This window comes from Gopherus evgoodei, chromosome 7 (genome assembly GCF_007399415.2).
Source record: "Gopherus evgoodei ecotype Sinaloan lineage chromosome 7, rGopEvg1_v1.p, whole genome shotgun sequence".
Lineage (NCBI taxonomy): Eukaryota > Metazoa > Chordata > Testudines > Testudinidae > Gopherus > Gopherus evgoodei.
Window position 1 is genome coordinate 51517510 of NC_044328.1, and position 20670 is coordinate 51538179.

The 20670-nt window shown below is 39.9% G+C and overlaps 1 protein-coding gene across 3 annotated transcripts in view; it reads right to left on the bottom strand.

The window, feature by feature from the left end:
* Positions 1-20670, bottom strand: part of BICC1 (BicC family RNA binding protein 1) — a 215038-nt gene that overhangs the window by 5917 nt on the left and 188451 nt on the right. For all 3 annotated transcript variants that reach the window (XM_030570387.1, XM_030570389.1, XM_030570390.1), the window contains 8 exons: positions 15738-15934; positions 15328-15469; positions 13324-13480; positions 9999-10164; positions 7781-7820; positions 6982-7136; positions 4246-4402; positions 303-463 (listed from right to left, as the gene is read on the bottom strand). In XM_030570387.1, the coding sequence (XP_030426247.1) occupies positions 303-463; positions 4246-4402; positions 6982-7136; positions 7781-7820; positions 9999-10164; positions 13324-13480; positions 15328-15469; positions 15738-15934 (1175 nt within the window). The remainder of the gene's footprint in view (positions 1-302; positions 464-4245; positions 4403-6981; positions 7137-7780; positions 7821-9998; positions 10165-13323; positions 13481-15327; positions 15470-15737; positions 15935-20670) is intronic.

The window sequence follows — 20670 nt, forward strand, 5'->3', positions numbered from 1 at the left end:
TTATGTGAATTCAAGGACGCAGTCTTTCACAACACACTGTGTGTGTGCACAAATATCCTTATTAACAAACACCATGCTTAAGTTCATTGTTATTAATATGTCAAGATAATTTAGTGGAAACCTGTTTAGTCAGGTCTACTAAGGATTGAGAATGGTCATTTCTAAATTGAAGGACTGAACAGCTTTGATAGAATTGTCAGTGAAAATACTGCAGCTAGGAGAGACAGTGATTTCACTCAGGAGGTATACAAAGGGTTGTAAAATACACAACAAAAACTAAGATGCCTCTTAAAAAGACTGACCTCTTGTTGTTGGAATACATCAGTGTATTTGCCCAAACCGAGTTTACTGAACAGCTCAGGCAGATCAGATCCCTTAAACAAACTGTTCAGGTTACAGCCATTGCTTCCTGTCAGCGAGGAAATGCAATCCATGTAATTACTGCTGCTGAGATAATGTTCAGCTGAAAGGCAAAAAAGATGAACACTTGATGTTTCAATCACTTCAAAAAGCATGTTTTAATTAAATGTTTTAATTGCCAAATTACCTCAAATTTTATTGTTTAGTGGAATATTCCATTCAGTTGATAAGTAGAACAGCAATCTGTTGAAACCAGCTGAATTTCAAATGAACTTTTTGTTAGTTAAACTTTAGTAGCTGTTTTCAGAATATACCTTGTTATTAGTGATTAGGCATGTAGGAGAATGAAAAGGACACAAGAATGTATTTTAAAGCACATTTAAGGCTTAAGCTGTATTTAAAGCTGCACCTTAATTAACTTTAATGGGGATGGGGCTCAGAGCTTAATATACATAAAGGTGGAGAGAGAATCAGGTCTCTATTTCCCCCTCAGTCTTTCCAATGCTGGAGAAGACAACTGCACATGAGCCTCCTCCCTGCCTCCGCAGTCCATCATACAAATGTAAGCAGCTCCTTTAGGTTTGCTTGGGGATGGAATCCTGTCGTTTCTTCTGCTAAAGATAGCCATTGATCTAGCAACTGCACCACTTTTTTTTTTTTGTTTGTTAAAATAGTAGATTTGGGAATATTTGGACTACCTGAATAAATATCACATCCCCCAAAACTACCTTAAAAAATCCATGAAGGTTGCAAAGTCAAGCACTCAAAACTTAGTAAGTACCACAATTACAGTTGTATACACTTAATTTGGTCCCCTTTGTGTACCTGAATTATGATATAGTCTTTACACGTTAAGGTGCCACTTTTTCTACTCAGTTCACAGAATGGTCAGCTTTTCAATATTTCTTTTTACCCTCATTATTCAGCATGTGGTCCCATGATGTACAATTATTTACTGCATACCATCCAAATCCTGCACTGAATGCAGAATTATTAACTTCTACCTGGGCTTTTCTATGATGGTTTCATCGTAGCAACTTAGTGCTTTACAGACATTACCCCATGAGTGGAGGTGGTTATATTATCCTCATTTTACACACAAGAAACAGACGATGAAGACCCAAAAGATCAACTATTTTTGCGTGTCCAATTTGAGAAGCCTTGTGCTTGTGCCTGATTTTTCAGCACAATTTATAGTACTTTAAATGTTCAAAACACAGCTCCTATCAACTTTAGCTGCTGCTGTGAGTGCTCAGCACTTCTGCAAATCAGAGACCCAGGTGTCTCAAACTCAAAACCCAGAAAATGAGAAAGAGAAAATGGCCATATGCAGAAAATTGGGCAAGTCATGTAAGCCAGAATTTTTACATTGCCATTTTGTCTCTCTCATTTTCTGGCTATCCAGTTTCAGACACCTGAGATCTGATTTGAAGACACGCTGAGCACTCGCAACTGCAACTAAAGTTGATTGGAGCTGCGTTCTGAACATAACGTGTTATAAAAATTCCATCACGTTGAACTATATTGACCTCAATATGGGTCATGAGCAGGGAGATCCACAGCATAGTCCTCTGCCACTTAAGCTGATAAGAGTAACAGGAAGCAGTAGAAGGCTGTATCTTCTATGTGGGCCTCCTACTAGAGGGCAATGAGACACATTGCCAGTGGCTTTCACAGCTATTTGTTAGATAACAGAGCAATGATGAGACTCAAGAATCTTGTGTTCAATTGTAAGTTCTGTAAGGAATATATTAGTAGTTATAGATCCTTCTGCCCAGGCCCTGCAATACCTTCTAGTTCTCTTCTGCTCTTAGTTCCTTACCTACTGCTACTTCCACACCCTGCTCCTGTCCATGGCCCCCACTACCCTGTGTCCGCTTACAACTTCTATTCCCTCCCCCTACACACGCACACCAGCTTGGCTCCTGCCTCTATTCACCCCCTACGCTCCTGCCTCTTTTAGCCTCTCACTTGCCACAGCTCCTGAGGCAGACGCTTGGCCTGGAGAATTCCACCTGAACAATTTAAATTTAGCAAAGTTATAAACAATTGAAAACAAGGTCCATTAGTACCAGTGTTGCCTGTAACAAAGGAGCTGGACCCAGGTGATGCACACCGTAGCACACAGCAGTTTAGCTCACAGGCAAAGTGCGCAATCACATCCCCTTGCATTACCACAATTATTTTTATATGCCATTAATTTCACTGAGCTGTTATCTCCGGAGGCCATAGGCCCTGCCCCCAGGGCTGATGTCAGAGTGAGGAGAGCGAGTTGAAATGACTCCCTCAGCGAGACTGGCTGCTGCCTCCTGAGGATTTACCTGGCTATAAAAAGTAGAACGCTTTAGTGCTCAGAGATTCTTTGTTCTCTTATTTACTGAACTGTGAATGTTTTTCAGAAAAGGTAAGTTGGACCCTTAGATAATTTTACTAAATGGGCCCAAGTTTTTGAAGAAGACTTATACAATGTGTCAAAATTCTTAAATTTTATTAGTAAACATGAAGAATTAAAATTACATTTCAAGTTTGTAGATCTCAAACAGCACAATCGAGTACACACAGTTATTGTACTCTTTTTGTCACCTATTGACCATACAAGGCTTATGAGCCAAGTGTGGGGAAGAAAGGATTATTTTTTAATCAAAACAAAGAGTACATTTTTGCAGATGTTTCAGGCTCTGAGAAAGAAGCTACTGCTTCTATGGACTGAGCATCTTTTAGACTTAAAGGCTACTGTCTATTAAAGTTTAAGAAAGGATTAAAAATGCATTTATTTTATCATTCTGATTATACTAGGACCTCCCTGTGTAAACAACTGACTTCAAGACATGAGGTGAGCTTGATACTGAAGATAAGCTATTAAGCTCATTTTTATTATGTTCACCGTAGAAATACCATATGCAGTAATTCATCACTGTCTTAATACCATGTAAATGATTAAAAATGCTAGGAAAGAGCAACAACATTTCCTTCTATAAGTTAAACTATTTTCTCCAAAAAAGTGTGCAATTCTTACTGAATGTATTATCAAATAAACCTGGGATTTAGGCCTTTTAGCACTGATTAAGGAAAACCACAATACAAAAATAATTAAAACAAAGAACAGCAGAATATTTCTGTCCTCATCCACCCCACCCCCAACAGTAATGAAATTTATTATAAATCAAAATCTCCAATTCTTCATTTTCTTGCTCCACCCCTTCCTCCCCCCTGGGGAAAAAAAATCAATCTATTCATAGAAGACTGAGACTAATTGCAAACTCATTTTGGGTGTAAAACAATTTTCATAGAAAACTGGTTTAAAATAATCTTTGTAAGATTTGCAGGCTGGATCCAAGGAAACAAGTGGCCAAGGTAATCTGCCAGGCCCTGCCAAATGTATTGCTGACCCTACTTAAAAATCAGTATAATTATGCCTCAAAATTCATCAAAGTGTGGCAGCTGGAAGAAGTTGCAAGTCATCAGTAAGACTCCATCAGATTCAGCTAGTATTTTGCAGTATCTGGATAAACACAGCAGAAGGAGCATCCAAGGATGAGCTCTTACAAACTCTGTTTTCACAGAAACGTTCACAGAAAAGAAAAGACAGCAAGATAGCAGGGAACTTTTAAAAAAAAAAGAGGCTATACTATATTATTTACCTTAAACGTTTTACATTTGAATTTTTTTTTTTTTTTACATTTTATGTAGTAGTATACAGATTTTTTATTTACTTTGTACTTTTATAAACATAAAAATGCTTGAACATAATTATTTTCAATTCCTTAAGGTAAATACTTAACATTATTTTAAAAAATTCAGGACCCTGGGATTAAAGCAAAACTTAATCTTCCAAGTCCCATAATTGTATTCCCTGATGACATGCATTGACAAGATATTACTTACTTGATTTGTTTTGTTTCCGCTTGGGGCTGCCAACTGATGAGACGAATTCACTGTGAGCTGAGGGACCGATACCGTTTCGATCTCTCCAGTTATCCGATTCACTACCACTTCCCAAATGTTCTCTACTGCTGGACCGTGAGAGAGACATTGATGAACCCTGCAAGAGACCACAAGGAAAATTACTTCAGAAACAGAAGAATTACATTGTGATTTGACAGTTCGTTTCTCTGAAGCAGCCCAGTTAAACACAACAGCTTTTCAACAATTTTAAATATGCTGCCTGCAGTTAAATATAAACCAACTAATTATTACAATTTATGCATTTTAGATAGAACTGCTGTTTTTGTAATAAGTTTAAGCAGAAGTTACTTTAAAAAAACCAAACACTAGCTTCATATCAAAATGCTCTATATTCTTAACCTTTTGTCACAAATTTTTTTCTATGGTTTCTTCCTCACACAGCTATCTACCTAGCATCTTTAAGTAACATACAAGTAGCCCAGATTACCATAGTACCAATCACAGTCTACACAAAAATTTGACTGTCTACTTTAATAAGTCAGAAATTACCAACATTAACCAGACAGTAGAATCTGCAGTTATTTCCTGTTTCAGTATCTGGAACTGGATGGGATAAGGGCTGGTAAAGGTTGACTTTTTTGTGTTTGTTTCGTTTTATAGCAGTCACAGTATTACATGCACTATGCATGGGGTGAAGCCTGACTGGGGAAAAGGATACATTTCCACAAAGTTCCAGCTGAAACCTCCTTTCTTGAGTTTATCTTTTATAGGGCTTCTCAGATATTAGAGTGTGATGAGTGAATGAGTTAATTGGAACTGTTGATGAGAACAGGATCAAAGCAAAGAATAGAAGTGACAGGAATTATGTTGTACTATTGTGCAGTCTCACTCCTGTAAGCCTTCTAAACTAGCACTATTTTGCTTAGTCTCACCAGCTTCACCAACCCTTTCTAACGAACAGCATAGAAGATCATGGGAGTTTAATAGAACTGTTTCTTGATACATTTAAAATGACAGAGGATAACTGTCATCATTTGAAAGAAAAATAGAACTATTTTCCAGGTGGACAAATTAGGTTAGTGGACAGTGTGGTGAATATAGAGTGAAAGAAGGGACAAGATCAATGTCTGTTTTAAAAGAAAATAAAAGACTGTCTACAATATGTCTGATCTAGTGATTACAAGTTGTGATACAATAAAATGTGAGCTAACAATGCTGGAAAATAAAACACAAAGTAAAATATCACAAGGAGAAACAAATGAACTTCCCAAATGTTAGCACTGGCTATCAAGACAATTGCGATTTACTGAAGAGCAGTTCTTCAGCATATCCCTTCTGGGCCACTTCAAGAATGAAAATGTAAGGGGTAAAGTGACCATATGTGTTTTCTGATATAAATAACAAAGTCTTGAAAACTGCCAAAGGGAAGCAGGGAATATATTACAAGCGATCTAGGATTTTTATTTTCCCCAGATGTTTGCATAACAGCACATACCAAACTGGGAACTGGAGTCACTGTAAAAATAAAAGTTTAGCAGTAGAAAGAGCTGAGGATGTGGTTTGTGCCTGGTCAGGCTCCAAGTGACTAAGGCACAAACCCTTTTTCTTCTGGAATAATGTGTCTGCTAATAAACTTGTAGAAATAGTGAGCATATAATGGTTTGGAGAAAATGGGAAACAGCTTAACAAATATACAAAGACAAATCAGTCTGATAGCTGAGAAGTAATGTTAACAGTGTATTTTATCAGAAAATTGGCACTGAGTTTCGCTTTACATTTTTCTTCTTCTGTGTTTGTGGCTTACACATTCAATACTGCAAACCTACCACACGTAGCCGAAAGACATATGTTAGCTTTATGCATGCCAAAGGGGAAGCTCCATGCCACACCTTTATTGTGGTTTAGTATGTGTACTGCACCCAAAGTCGTATGGGATGGTGCCTCTCAGATCAGTCAAGGTCCCTGCCCAAAGAGCCCACCGACTTAGAATTTAGACAACATGAATGAAGGTGGAAATAAAGAGGTAGGCTTTGGTGGGGCTTGACAGGATTACAACAGCATAATGCAATGCAAAACAATGTCAGAATTACTACAAATAATGGAGTTTAAGCAGAGGACAGGGCCCTCTCTGTGAAGTTTACAGCTATTCTTTCCCAGAAGGGTCCCTAAGGGATGAGGTTCCACTCTCCTTGCACAGGAGTGAATCCCAATTCAGCAACTCCCAGGGATAAAAGGGAGTGCGAACTGCAATCCCTCTATTGACTCACTCTATTGATCTGCAGCAAGCTTATTACAGCTTACCTTCATACGAAAGGAATGGTTTTTTTTTTTCATCTCATGAAATATAGCAACCAACCTAGGCTAGATTTCAATGACTGTTGTGAGATACTGTTTCCCTTCCACTGAACCAAATTATCCCACTCCTGTGTTGTTCTTAATTTGCTCCACAAGAGCAATTGTTGGGAACAGATTTTTTTAAAAACTGAAGATTAACAATGGACTTCCCATTATTCTATGGATGGACTTGATATACCCAGTATGCCCAGATACAAGGAGCTTTTTGCTGGAAGAGATTATGCAGCATCTTCAAGCATTAATGCCGTTAAGAATCTCATTTACAAGATTGACTTTTACAAACATATAAACATTCAAGTTTAAGAAATGCCTATGCAATTTATTGAAAATATATTTAAAATTTTCTGTACTTTTACATACTTCATACGTAGTTGTCATGGATGGCTTGTATGATACATGATTAGCTCTTCTTAGTTCCTTGATGGTTTCTGCAGGCATAGATTTGGAGAATCCTAGGCCACTCCATGTATTTGTTGGAGTTCTCACTTCTGTTACAACAGGCTTCTTTAACATAGCTTAAAAAATACAAAGAAAAAGACATTTATAAGCATAAGCTCTGTGCACTGATAGATAAATGCATCTTTCAGGCCAAATATTGACATTCTGGACACAAATGGATTACATTAACCCACAGAACGGTACATTCTCAGCATCTCAGAACCCCAACAGGGCCTGATTCCCACTCCTTCTTAAACCACTGTAAGACAGGAGTAAGTCCACTGAAGCTAGAGAGTAGTAAACACTGTGCGGGAAGGAAGTGAAGAGAATCAGGTCCATGATGTTTAAAAAAAAAGCAACCATTTTCCAAAAGTGGCAAATGAGTGCAATGTGCTTGTTAAAATTAATCTGATACTAATTCATCCCCAAGGTTATTACAAGTACCAGAAAGTTTCAGATCTACAGTGTTACATTATTAGTAGTATATAGACTGCTAGTAACTACCATGTAACTTCTGAATTTGTACTAATAATACTCTGTGATCTAGTATCAAAATATCCCCAAAACACATTTGACATAAATACATTGAGTTCATTGTACTTATCAACTTTTCATTTTAGCTAAAAACACATAGAAACTGCAAAGCTGAACCTTAGAAAAATTCTTTGACTAGTGAACTGACAAATAGATGTATGTTAGAAGTCACTTTTTCTTCACATACCTTTGGTTGCTAATAGCTTCTTCTGTTCATAGTCAAATGCCTAAAAATTAAAGGGACACAAAATGTCTTAATTGCTGCTCTAACTAAATGTCATTCCAGTACACAGCTCTTTCTAAAAACAAAGATTCTGATCACAGTCCATGAATTCATCTAGGAAGAATGTTAAGCACTGCACAACAATGTAACAGTAGTCCAATGAAAGCCTGACATATGTAAAACATTCATTCAAAACTAGCTAATTAGTACTGTAAATTATTCTCTCCCACTTTCATGTGAGTAAAGTTGTAGCAGTATGTGAAGTCTGCATAGGTAGTGCTTTTACAAGGCATTACTTGAGACCTTTTTTTCTGAATTGTCTGTTGACTAAGTATTTAAAAGTCTAGAAGAAATAAGTCTAATTATAATAGGAAAACAGATAATTAAACAACTACACTAAGTAGTATTTTTCTGCACACAGTTCTCTGGACTATACCCTTTGAAGATTAGATTCTTTTCCATCTTCATTTTAAATTCTCTTATTCAGAAATATATCTTGATGTAATACAGGAAAATGTTATACTGCTCATCACAATGAGAATAAAAATGCATATAATTTTTGGATCTCAATTCTTTAGTAAATTACACTCGTTCTTTCCATTACAGATCAGTAAATCTGTTCACACAAATATGCATTACAAAAAGGCATTATTTTGCAGAGTCCGATTTGTATAAGGGATATCTGATGTTGTGCAGGACTTTGGAACAATCCAAAGATTTTTTTTCCCTTGGAAGACTAGAACTTTGGTCATGGTAAAGGTGACCGCTTTGACTCTCAAACAAACAGTGACTGACTATCTATTTGCCACAGATGCCTATGTAAAGGGCTCATCTATAGCGATAAATTTACCAGCAGAACTATACTGGTATGACTATACTGCTAACTTTATGCCAGTATAACCCCTGTGTGGACACACTTATTCTGGAATAGGAGCTTTTTTCCATTTTGCCTTATATCACTTTCAAAGTGAAATAAACTAAACTGGAAAAAGGCACTCTTATTCTGGAATAAGAGTGTCCACACAGGGAGTTACACTAGCATAAAAGCATAATTATACCAATATAGCTCTGCTGGTGAATGACCCTGTGTAGACAAACCCTAAGCCACAGGCAGGACTTCACTAACAGACGTAAAGAGATGAATGCATGTTGACATGTCTTATGAAAAGTCTTAAGTAGCATTTCTATGAACAACATGTCTCTTCTCAAAGCTGTAACATTTTTATGTGCGTGTGTACACTCAACGAACAAGAGAGATTTAGCTTAGATATTAGGAAAATCATTCTAATTATCAAGATAGTTCATTATTGGAACAGATTATTTTGGGAATTTGTACAATCCCTGTAACTGGAAGTTTTTAAGAACAGGTAAGACAAGCATTTGTAGAGACGGTCTACATATACTTAATTCTTACTCAGCAAGGGATATGTACTAGATGACCTCTTGATGTCTCTTCCAGACCTATATTTCTATGAAATGAAGTTTATTCACCGCTTATATTTGTATTACATTTATTCTTTTCTTCCATCAGAATTTTGAGAAGAATATTCAGGAGATTTTTTTGTTTGAATATCAGGTTTTGTTGCTCTCCAATACTGTCTTTGGAGCGCATATACAAGAATGTGATTGGACAAGTCCAACTAGATAGGAAAGTTCTGTAAAAGTCACAAATGTATTTGATTGCTTACTTGAGAAGGCTGCATGATTCTCTCCATCAAAACATGTCACAAAATATCTAAAATCCACATACAGCCAAAAAAGCCTAGAAACCTCACAAAGAAAGTCTGAAAAACATTTTATACACATATTGTTTTTTGCTATTATCAGGCAATGCCTCTTATAATCAACTGGCAACCGGATTCAGCCTAAAAGAACTGAGAGAAGGGTTGGAGAGAAGAAAGATAGCTATGCAACTTCTGCACCTTCTCATATTCCTAGATACAATTTAATTTGTCTTTAACTAACATTAGATGTAAGCTCATATTTATGCTTTACGTTACCAGTTTGAAAATGCACTATGTTGTGGGAGGAAATTGAAGCGGATAACACTGTTCAATGCTTTTGTCTACAATCCAAATATTGAAAAGGTCATGTAACCAGCCAAGCCAGTCACTTCGTATTATTTGCACTGGACATTTATCAATGCTAACAACGCACTAGATTTGGGTGTATCAATAGGTACCTGCATATTTACATATGATGACTGTGGAGCAAGGCGCACTCTTTCAGAATTCTGTTGGGCAGCTGCTGCCCTCTCCGCTGCTCGTTCACTACCAGGAGCTTTTTTATCAGCAACGGGATTTTCAGAAGCACTCAGCTCAGTATCAGAAAGCAATCTCTCTGTGGTGCTGAAAAAAGTAATGTCAGTTATTCTTCAGAATTATCTATAATGGTTTCAATCACTACTCCTTGTTTTAAACAATGAACATTCAGTGCAATGAATAAATGAACTACTCTCTCTCTCTCTAGAAAGTTGGTAGTAAATTTGAAGAAAAACCAGTACACAAACATTACATTTCTAAGAAACATTTTCTAAGGCATCAACTTTTCTTTTCAGACACACATGTTGCTGTATTAACTAAAGATAATGTGTGTTCACACTCACTTCATTTTCCATCGCTACATGTTTTTCTGGGATTTCATTAATACTTTCCCCAGAAGATTCCATTTTTTCTCCACTTCAGATATTTTCGTTGATCTAGTTTACTCTCAGATTAGAATCAAAATTGAACTTAAACCCTTGAACTCCCCCCCAAAAGACTTTCAAATGAAGTCTTAGAAAAAGCCCCAAGTTCCCCCTTCTCCCTAGAAAACTGAAATGCCTTGCACCTTATGATCAATAAAGTGAATTGTGATCAGAAGCAAGGCAAGAGAAAACCACCTCTTTATAACTTCAGTCTCACTTACTTACAAAAGCATCTGGTATTATCAAACTTCAGCTATAGTCACCCGCTTACTTTGAGGAACAGAAAAGCAACTGTACTTTAGATTTCTAAAGAACGTCTAACAAGGAAAGTCTCCCTGACAGACTGCTTGAGTTCTGAATACGAAAAAAAAAAATTATATTTAAAATCAATAAGTCTAGATACTTGAATTTGATCAGCAGGAATTGTCTAGGAAGTTCCAAAGCTGTGTAACTAGGAAGATATAAATATACACTGAGACTACTGGGTGGAAGGAACTGTCATTGTTATAAATCAAAATAAATAAGCTAACTGAGCAAAATAAAATTTAGGCTGAATAAAGGAAATATTTCTAGAGCTGTAAAGCAATTAAAATTAATTATGATTGATCGCACTATTAAATAATAATAGAATACCATTTATTTAAATATTTTTGGATGTTTTCTACATTGTCAAATATATTGATTTCAATTATAACAGAATACAAAGTGTACAGTGCTCATTTCATATTTATTTTTATTACACATATTTGCACTGTAAAAAACCAAAGAATAATATTTTTCAATTCACCTAATATAAGTACTGTAGTGTAATCTCTTCATCTTGGAAGTTGAACTTAAAAATGTAGAATTATGTACAACCCCCCGCCCCCGCATTCAAAAATAAAACAATGTAAAACTTCGGAGCATAGAAGTCCAATCAGTCTTACTTCTTGTTCAGCCAATCACTCAGACAAACAACTTTGGTTACAATTAGGAGGAGATAATGCTGCCTGCTTCTTGTTTACAATGTCACCTGAAAGGGAGAAAGGATATTTGCATAGCACTATTGTAGCCAGTGTCGCAAGATATTTAAATGCCAGATGCGCTAAAGATTAATATGTCCCTTGATGCTTCAACCACCATTCCAGAGGACATGCATTCATGCTGATGATGGGTTGATGTGCTTGATAACGATGTGCTTGATAACGATACAAAGTAGTGTGGATCGAAGTATGTTCATTTTAATAATCTGAGTCAGATGCCACCAGCAGAAGGCTGATTTTCTTTTTCGGTGGTTTGGGTTATGTAATTGCTCTTTTAAGACTTCTGAAAGCATGCTCTACACCTCGACCCTCTCAGATTTTGGAAGGCACTTCAGATTCTTAAATCTTGGGTCAAGTACTATAACTATCTTTAGAAATTTCACATTGATATCTTCTTTGCATTGTGTCAAATTTACAGTGAAAGTGTTCTGAAAAGAACAACATGTGCTGGGTCATCATCTGAGACTGCTATAACATGAAATATATGGCAGAACGCAGGTAAAACACAGAAGGAGACATACAATTCTCCCCTGAGGAGTTCACTCAGAAATTTAATTAATACATTCTTTTTTTAACAAGTGTTATCAGCATGGAAGCATGTCCTCTGGAATGATGGCTGAAGCATGATGAGACATATAAATCATTAACACATCTGACAAGTAAATATCTTGCAATGCCACCTACAACAGTGCCATGTGAACACCTGTTCTCACTTTCAGGCGACACTGTAATTAAGAAGTGGGCAGCATTATCTCCTCTAAATTTAAACAAACTTGTTTCTCTTACTGATTGTCCGAAAAAGAAGTAGGACTGAGTGGACTTGTAGGCTCTAAAGTTTTACATTGCTTTGTTTTTGAGTGCAGTGATGTGACCAAAAAACCCCCTACATTTAATAAGCTGCACTTTCACGATAAAGAGTTTTCAATACAGTACTTGCATAAGGTGAACTGAAAAATACTATTTCTTTTGTTTATCATTTTTACAGTGCAAATACTTGTAATAAAAATAATATAAAATTAGCACTGTACACTTTATATTCTGTGTTGTAATTGAAATCAATATAATTTGAAAAGCACAAAACCATCCAAAAATATTTAATACATCTCAATTGGTATTCTATTAACAGTGCGATTAATCGCAATACATTTTTTTAATGGTGATTGACTCAAAAAAATTAATCGCATGAGTTAACTGAGATTAATCAGCAGCCCTAACTATTTCTTAACAGTGAAGTCTATTATGCCTAGTTTCTAAAGAGAAGTGGTGGAAAACCCATTTAAGTAATTTAAAGGAATACTGCATTGAAAAAATTATTCAAAAGGTTTTTTCCATCGCTAATTTTCTGTTTTTAAACTTTGTCTTTATTCAAGCTTTGAAACTGTAACAATATTTCCTGAGGATTATTTTTCACTGAGAAAACAAATCCCAAGCACTTTTTTTGTCACAGCAAAATAAAGTTACCTATGAAAATCTATTGGTATTACAAAACACAAAAAATATTACAGCGCTATATGTACAAAAAGCTTCTCAGAGAAAACAGTCTTGGAGAAAGCAAAGACTTCTGATAGGCAGATGGAGAGGGAGGAATTCTTAGATGTCAAAAAAGTTGACAATATTAACAATTTAAAACAATTGTTATAAAACAAATAGTTTAATAAATTAAGTATGGTTCAAAATTAGTCTGATTTAAACCAATTCTCCAATATTCATCAATGACTGAACCACCCATCTCACCCCCATGCTAAATATTATAGTTCATCTGTAAATTCTGTGATTCTATTTTCGTGAATGTAACATACTGTAAGTGAGAGTTTTTGGTTCCTTGTAGTAATTCTACTGTTTGTCTCTTAGTACAGGACTGTTTGGAAGAACTCATCATTTGCTTCAAATCACTAGCATTTGCTGAATGTGATGGACTTCTTGGCATGCCCACTTCTACAAAAGCATCATTGCAGCCTACAAGACCAAGAAAAAAAAAAAAAAGCTGTAAAATAAAACCCTTTCACATACCAATACCATTGCTGTACAGTATATTTAGAAAATCAGTAGCAATAATTTGCATGGAATTAAAACTATTTCACATGTAAAGGCATATAAAGGGCTAGCATTTAAGGATGTACTAATTTTCGCAAAGTTAGAAAGCACACAACTATCCTTCATATACGCATAAAGAATTAGGAGCATACATTCACACAGTATGTGTATTATAAAACGAAGGGGTATCTTTTCAAGTTATGTGGGATTTTAGCCATGTCACAGCAAATAATGTCAAAACTTCTAACCTAAGGATGAAAGTCACTAGTGATTTTGGATGACTTTAGTTTCTGCGACCAGTCTGAAACATCTTAAGGGGAATGATTATCAGAACCTGGATATTCATGACTTTCTAAAAATCCAGAAGCTTTTAAGGTATTTTGAGCTGGGCAATCAAAATTTGAGGCACCCAAAAATCACCAGTTACTATTTAAAATCTTAGCCCAAATGTCAAGTTGAAAATTTCTCCACTGGAAACTAGTATTGCGTTTGCAATGAACACCACACAAATATCTTGGGTTTAAATTCTCACTACTCAAATATTTTTCTTTTTTACTGGTGTATATACATTTTGTTAAGTCATTATTAGGATGATCATGAACCTAGCAAAAGAGAACAGACTAGCTTTGTGTGATGTCAGTATTGACTAGAAAGAAATTTAGCCGGTCCCCACAATCTTGTTTAACAGCTTTTTTTTAAAGAGTGGATTTTTTTTTAAATGGAAAGTTACTATGCCAAGAGCTAAAGAACTAAATTAATCAATTAAATAATAGAAACAGGAACATAGGACTAGCCAGGATCTCCTGGGTCATCAAGTCCAGTTTCCGTCCCCTGCAGCTATCACAAGTAACTCTGCCCTATAATCCTTGTCATTAATTTATCAAGCTCCATTTTAACACTAGTTAAGCTGTTCATCCCTCTACTACTATTGGAATTCTGTTCCAGAACCTTACTCCACTGATGGTTAGAAACTTTTTATTTTTCAGCCTAAATTTATTTATGGCCAGTTATTACATATTTGTTCTTGTGCCAATATTTTCCATTAGCTTAAATAGCTATTTTCCCTTCTTAATGTTTGCCCCCTTGATGTATTCAGGAAGGGCAGTCATATCCCCTGTTGGCCTTTGTTTTGCTAGGCTAAACAAGACAAGCTCTTTTAGTCTCCTCTCTTAAGGTAAGCTCTCTATTTCCCAATCATCTCAGTAGCACTGCACGTGTTCCAGTCTGAACTTATACTTCTTGAACAGGCTTAACCGAAATTGTACACAGCATTTCCAATGAGGTTTCACCAGGCCCGCACACAAAAAAAGTTCCATGATTCAATGTCCGTTAGGCCTAATCTACACAACAGTTTTAGTATCAGTAGACTATGTAGGTTAAGGGGGTGAGTTTTTAACTACTATAGTTATATCTGTGCATGGATGCAGTTATACTACTACAAATGTGCTTATGCTGATATAGCTTACCACATGGGAATAAAACTACATATGGTGTAAGCCAATTTATACTGGTCTAGCTGCATCCACACTAGCTTTACCTGCCAGTATAGTTAAAGTGGTGCAACTATTACATGCAGACAATACATAATCCATTGGACAACATGTATTGCGGGGTGGGGGGGGGGCACGCTTTGCTCCAGAGTGGCTGAGGATAAAATGCTGATGCAAAAATTAATCTTACCTTTCATAATTTGTCTCCAAAATGAACAAACACCGTCAAACTATTACCATTACCAACCAGAATAACACAGGTCAAATGCTAAAACTTACCTTCTGCTGTATTTGACTTGGTGGTCACTTGTTCTGAGGTGCTATGACTATTTGTCTGCCTTGATGAATCACTGTGGTTTGTGCTCAACACATTTTCTCCTAGTGATGAGGCAGATAGTGCAGCATACTTGATATTTGATGTCTGAAATTATTACAAGAACATGTTTAAATAAATCTTTGTTTCTGACCCCCTTGTCTTGCCATGCAGGCAGGCAGGAGATTCTTATTTGGGATAATTTGGCTTAATTTTTTCCAGTTACATTTTATAAGCATTTTTATTACAATTTGAGATAAACGATCTTAAAGAGTCACAATGGATGAAAGCAATTAGGTTTTTTCCCAGAGTTTTTCAGAGGAAGCTCATTGCAAACCAAGATCATCTTGTCCAGACTGAACATCATGCCACTTACCTTTACGTGACCATTTAAAGAAGCTGAACCTTTTTTGTTCTCGGATTGCATGCCATTGACATGAATGTCAACGGGAGTCAAGCCAGGAGGGGGAGATGGAGTGTTCTGACTATAATTAGGCACTCCAGATAGCAGAATACTAGTTAAAGCAGCTTGGGCAGTAGATGGTATCATCAGATGTGGTATAGCAGAAAAACCTGTAACAAAAATGAAGTAATTTCTGGTTTACTGACAAGTTGAGTACATCAGGCTAAATAAAAGCTGAATTTTATATAAAACCTTTGAATTACAATTATGTTGAAAATGACCAATCAAACACAATACTTAATGCACTATCCAACACTTTGGATAAGATATTTTTCCTATTTAAAAAAATCCCTACCAAGTTGCATGTGACATTATAAAAACACAATTATGTTAGTTTAAAAATCCTTCATATTTGGATATTTATGCATTTACAAGAAAATATACTGAAGAAAAGACGGTTACTCACCTTTGTAACTGTTGTTCTTCGAGATGTGTTGCTCATATCCATTCCAGTTAGGTGCGTGCGTGCTGCGTGCACGTTCATCGGAAGATTTTTACCCTAGCAACACTCAGTGGGTTGGCTGGGCGCCCCCTGGAGTGGCGCTGCTATGGCGCTGGATATATACCCCTGCCGAACCAGCCACCCTTCAGTTCCTTCTTGCCGGCTACTCCGACAGTGGGGAAGGAGGGTGGGTTTGGAATGGATATGAGCAACACATCTCGAAGAACAACAGTTACAAAGGTGAGTAACTGTCTTTTCTTCTTCGAGTGCTTGCTCATATCCATTCCAGTTAGGTGATTCCCAAGCCTTACATAAGTGGTGGGGTCGGAGTGAAATGTGGCAGAATGTAAAACTGCTGAGCCAGAGGCTGCAGCATCTCTTGACTGTTGAACCAGAGCATAATGCGAAGCAAAGATATGGACCGAGGACCATGGAGCTGCGCGACAGATCTCGTGGGTAGGTACACGAGCCAGCAAGGCAGCAGATGAAGCCTGAGCCCTGGTAGAAGGCACGGTGATGTGGCTTGGGGAAATATGAGCCAAATCATAACAAGTGCGGATGCACGCCATCACACAAGATGAGATCCTCAAAGGAAACGGGTAGGCCCATCCTTCGGTCTGCTACCGCAACAGAGAGTTGGGGGGTTTTACAAAATGGTTTTGTCCGCTCAATATAAAATGCGAGCGCTCTACGGACATCCAGGGAGTGCAATTGTTGCCCCCATTGCGTTGAGTGTGGTTAACATGGAAGGCCGAAACCACCTTAGGCAGGAAAGCCGGATGTGGTAGTAACTGCACCTTGTCTTTGTGGAACATAGTGTACGGTGGAACCACCTAAGAGCCCTGAGCTTGGAGACTCATCTGGCCAATGTAATGGCTACGAGGAAAGCTATCTTCCAAGACAGGTATAGCAGCGAGCAGGTCGCTGACGGCTCGAACGGGGGAGACATAAGTCTGGTTAAAACCAGGTTGAGGTCCCAGGTTGGGGCTGGGCGGCATACTTGAGGGTATAAGCACTCCAAGCCCTTGAGGAACCTCGAAACCATAGAGTGTGCGAACCCGGAATGTTCACCTTAGCCTGGGTGGAAAGTAGAGATGGCTGCCAAGTGTACCCTCAGAGATAATACCGCTAGGCCCTGCTGTTTTAGGCCAGGGGTAGTCCAAAATAGAGGGGAGGGAGACCTCAGTAGGAGTAAGATCAAGCATTTCGCACCTGGAGGAGAAACACTTCCACTCGGCCAGGTACGTTGACCAGGTGGAAGGCTTCCTGCTACCTTGGTTTAGCCACGCAGCAGCCACACCATGAGGTGAAGAGACTGCAGGTCCGGGTGGTGAAGCCTGCCGTGGTCCTGAGTTATGAGGTCTGGGAGGAGTGGCAGGGTAATTGGGTTGGCTATCGACAGGTCAAGCAACATATTATATCAGTGCTACCTGGATGATCATAATGATGCGCGCTCTGCCCCTGTGGAGTTTCAGCAGGATCCTATGAATCAGCGTGAACGGTGGGAAGGCATAAAGGATTTGGCCCTTCCACGGCATCAGGAAAGCATCCGAGACCAATCCCAGGGAGAGACCTTGGAAGGAGCAGAACATCTGGCATGTCCTGTTCTCACTGTAAGCGAACAGGTCTATGTGGGGAAAAAAATCCCCACTTCTGCAAAACAGAATGCATTACATCGGGGCAGATTGACCACTCGTGAGACAGGAAAGACCTGCTGAGTCAATGTGCCATGGTGTTCCAAACGCCTAGGAGAAAGGACGCTACCAGATTTATTGAGTGGGCTATGCAAAAGTCCCAGGGATGGATGGCCTCCTGACAAAAGGGGTAAGACCATGTCCCTCCCTGGTTGTTTATGTAGCACATGGCCGTTGTGTTGGCTGTAAACACTGAGACATCACGGCCTCGCAGCTGCTGCTGGAACCCCTGGCACACCAGGCAGACTGCTCTCATTTTTGAACATTTATGTGGAATGCCAGCTCCTGAGATGACCAAAGGCCTTAAGCTCAAAGGTGACTGAAGTGAGCATCCCAGCCAAGAAATGACGTGTTCGTCATCAGGGACATTGAGGGCTGGGGTGGATGGAAAGGCATCCCTGCCCACACCAGGGAGGGAGTTAGCCACCATTCTAGGGAGCCTAGGGTGCTCGAGGGAATGGTGACTATTGTGACCACTGGGTCCCTATCCGGGCGGTACACCGAGTTGAGCCAAACTTGGAGAGGATGGAGGCGGAGCCCGGCGTGTTTGGTTACAAACTTGCAGGCAGTCATGGGACTCAGGAGACCGAGACAAGTGCAAGCCGAGGTCATTGGGAAAGTCTGCAGAACTCGGGTGAATGTTGCCATCGCCTGAAACTGCGGCTGTGGTAAGCAGGCTCCGGCTAGATCGAAGTCCAGGATAGCTCCTATGAAGTCTAACCTCTGCGTGGGAACCAGAGTGGATTTTTCTATAGGGATCATAAGGCCTAGACGTGTGAATAGGTCCTTGACGATACCCACATGCTGAGTGATTTGTGTCTCGGAGTCTCCTCAGATAAGCCAATCGTCCAGATACGGAAAAATGCATATTCGACGTCGGCAGAGATAGGCGGCGACTACGGCCATACACTTGGTCAATACCAGTGGGGCTGTAGGAAGGCCAAACAGCAGGACCGTAAACTGGAAGTACTGATGGTTGGCTAGAAAGCAGAGGTATCTCCTGTGTGGAGGGAAGATGGCGATGTGAAAGTACGCGTCCTTCATATCGAGGGCGGCACACTAGTCTCCAGGATCCAAGGACGGGATATTGGTTCCCAGGGATACCATGCGGAACTTCAACCTTATCTTAAACTGGCTGGGTCCTCGCAGGTCTAGGATAGGTTTGAGACCTCCGTTCGACTTGGAGATTAGGGAATAACAGGAGTAAAACCCCTTTCCCCTTTTGTCCATCGGCGTCTGCACCTCTTGTAAGAGGAATTGCTCGTGAGAGGGGTCCCTGAAGAGGGACAGGGTTGTAACAAATTGGAGGTGGTACTCATACTCCAGTGTGCGTAGGACCCAGCAATCTGAAGTTAACTGAGACCCCACCAGGAAGAAGTAGGAGTGGGATCCCGGCCTGTAACTGGTATGCCGCCCCCGGGCACACCTTCGGAAGTTCGTCTTTGGTCCCGGTAGTGGTTGCGAGGGACCTTGATCTTGGCCCTCTTGGGGTCCTGACGGTCGTCTGCAACCACCTCGGCCGCGCCACCTGCCAAAGTCCTGTCTCTGGCTAGGCAAAGAGTACGGCGGTGTGGCTGGAGACAGAAAGGCCTGCGTTTGGTCACCGGCGTATGCACGCCGAGAGAGCGCATTAGGACCTTGTTGTCCTTCAGGCTTTGCAGCCTGGGGCAGTCTTTGCCACGAAGAGGCCTTTACCATCAAATGGTAAGTCCTGAATGGTATACTGCAGCTCCGGCGGGAGGTTTGAAACGTGAAGCCATGAGATGTGCTTCATGGCAACACCCGAGGCCAGAGTCCTGGCTGCTGAGTCTGCTGCATCCAATGAGGCCTGGAGGGAAGTTCTGGCCACCTTTTTCCCTTCCTCCAAGAGGGCAGCGAACTCTTGGCGGGAGTCTTGAGGGAGAAGCTCCATAAACTTACCCACCACCACCCAGGTGTTATAATTATAGCGGCTAAGCAAGGCTTGTTGATTTGCCACCCAGAGCGGTAAGGCCCCTGCAGAGTACACCTTGCGGCCGAGTAGGTTCATTCGTCTAGTCTCCTTCGATTTCGGGGCTGGCGCCTGCTGGCCATGCCGTTCCCTCTCCTTAACGGACTGAACGACTAGTGAGCAGGGAGGAGGATGGAGATACAAGTAGTCGTACCCTTTAAAGGGCACCATATATTTACGCTGGACTACCCTGGCCCCAGAAGGGATAGAGGCTGGTGACTGCCATATAGTACCGGCATTCGCCTGGATGGTCCAAATAAACAGGTAGGGCCCCTCTAGCGGGGCATCTGGCGATAGAATGTCCACTACCATGTCCTCTAGCTCCGGGACCTCCTCCAGCTGGAGGTCCATATTGAGTGCTACCCTCCATAGGAGGTCCTGATGGGTTCTCAGGTTGTTGGTGGGCACATTAGAATCATGGTCCTGAGCATAAGAGCTGTCCGCACGGGATGACACTGATGTGTGTCTGGATGGCCATGGAGGTGCTGAAAAGCCATGGACAGAATCTCTGTCTCTATTGGACCTTGCCCAACTTGGCACCGGGAGGCGTACCAGTACCTGGAACGAGATCCGGACCTGCGGCCAGAGTGGTGCTGGGAGGTCGACCGAGATCTCGAGGTTGGGAATGGCTACGGGAGTCACGGTGCCTGTAGAGGTGCCGGGAGCTGGAACGGTGCTGAGAGTAGCGGGTCGGCGACCGGGATACCGACCGGTGCGGCG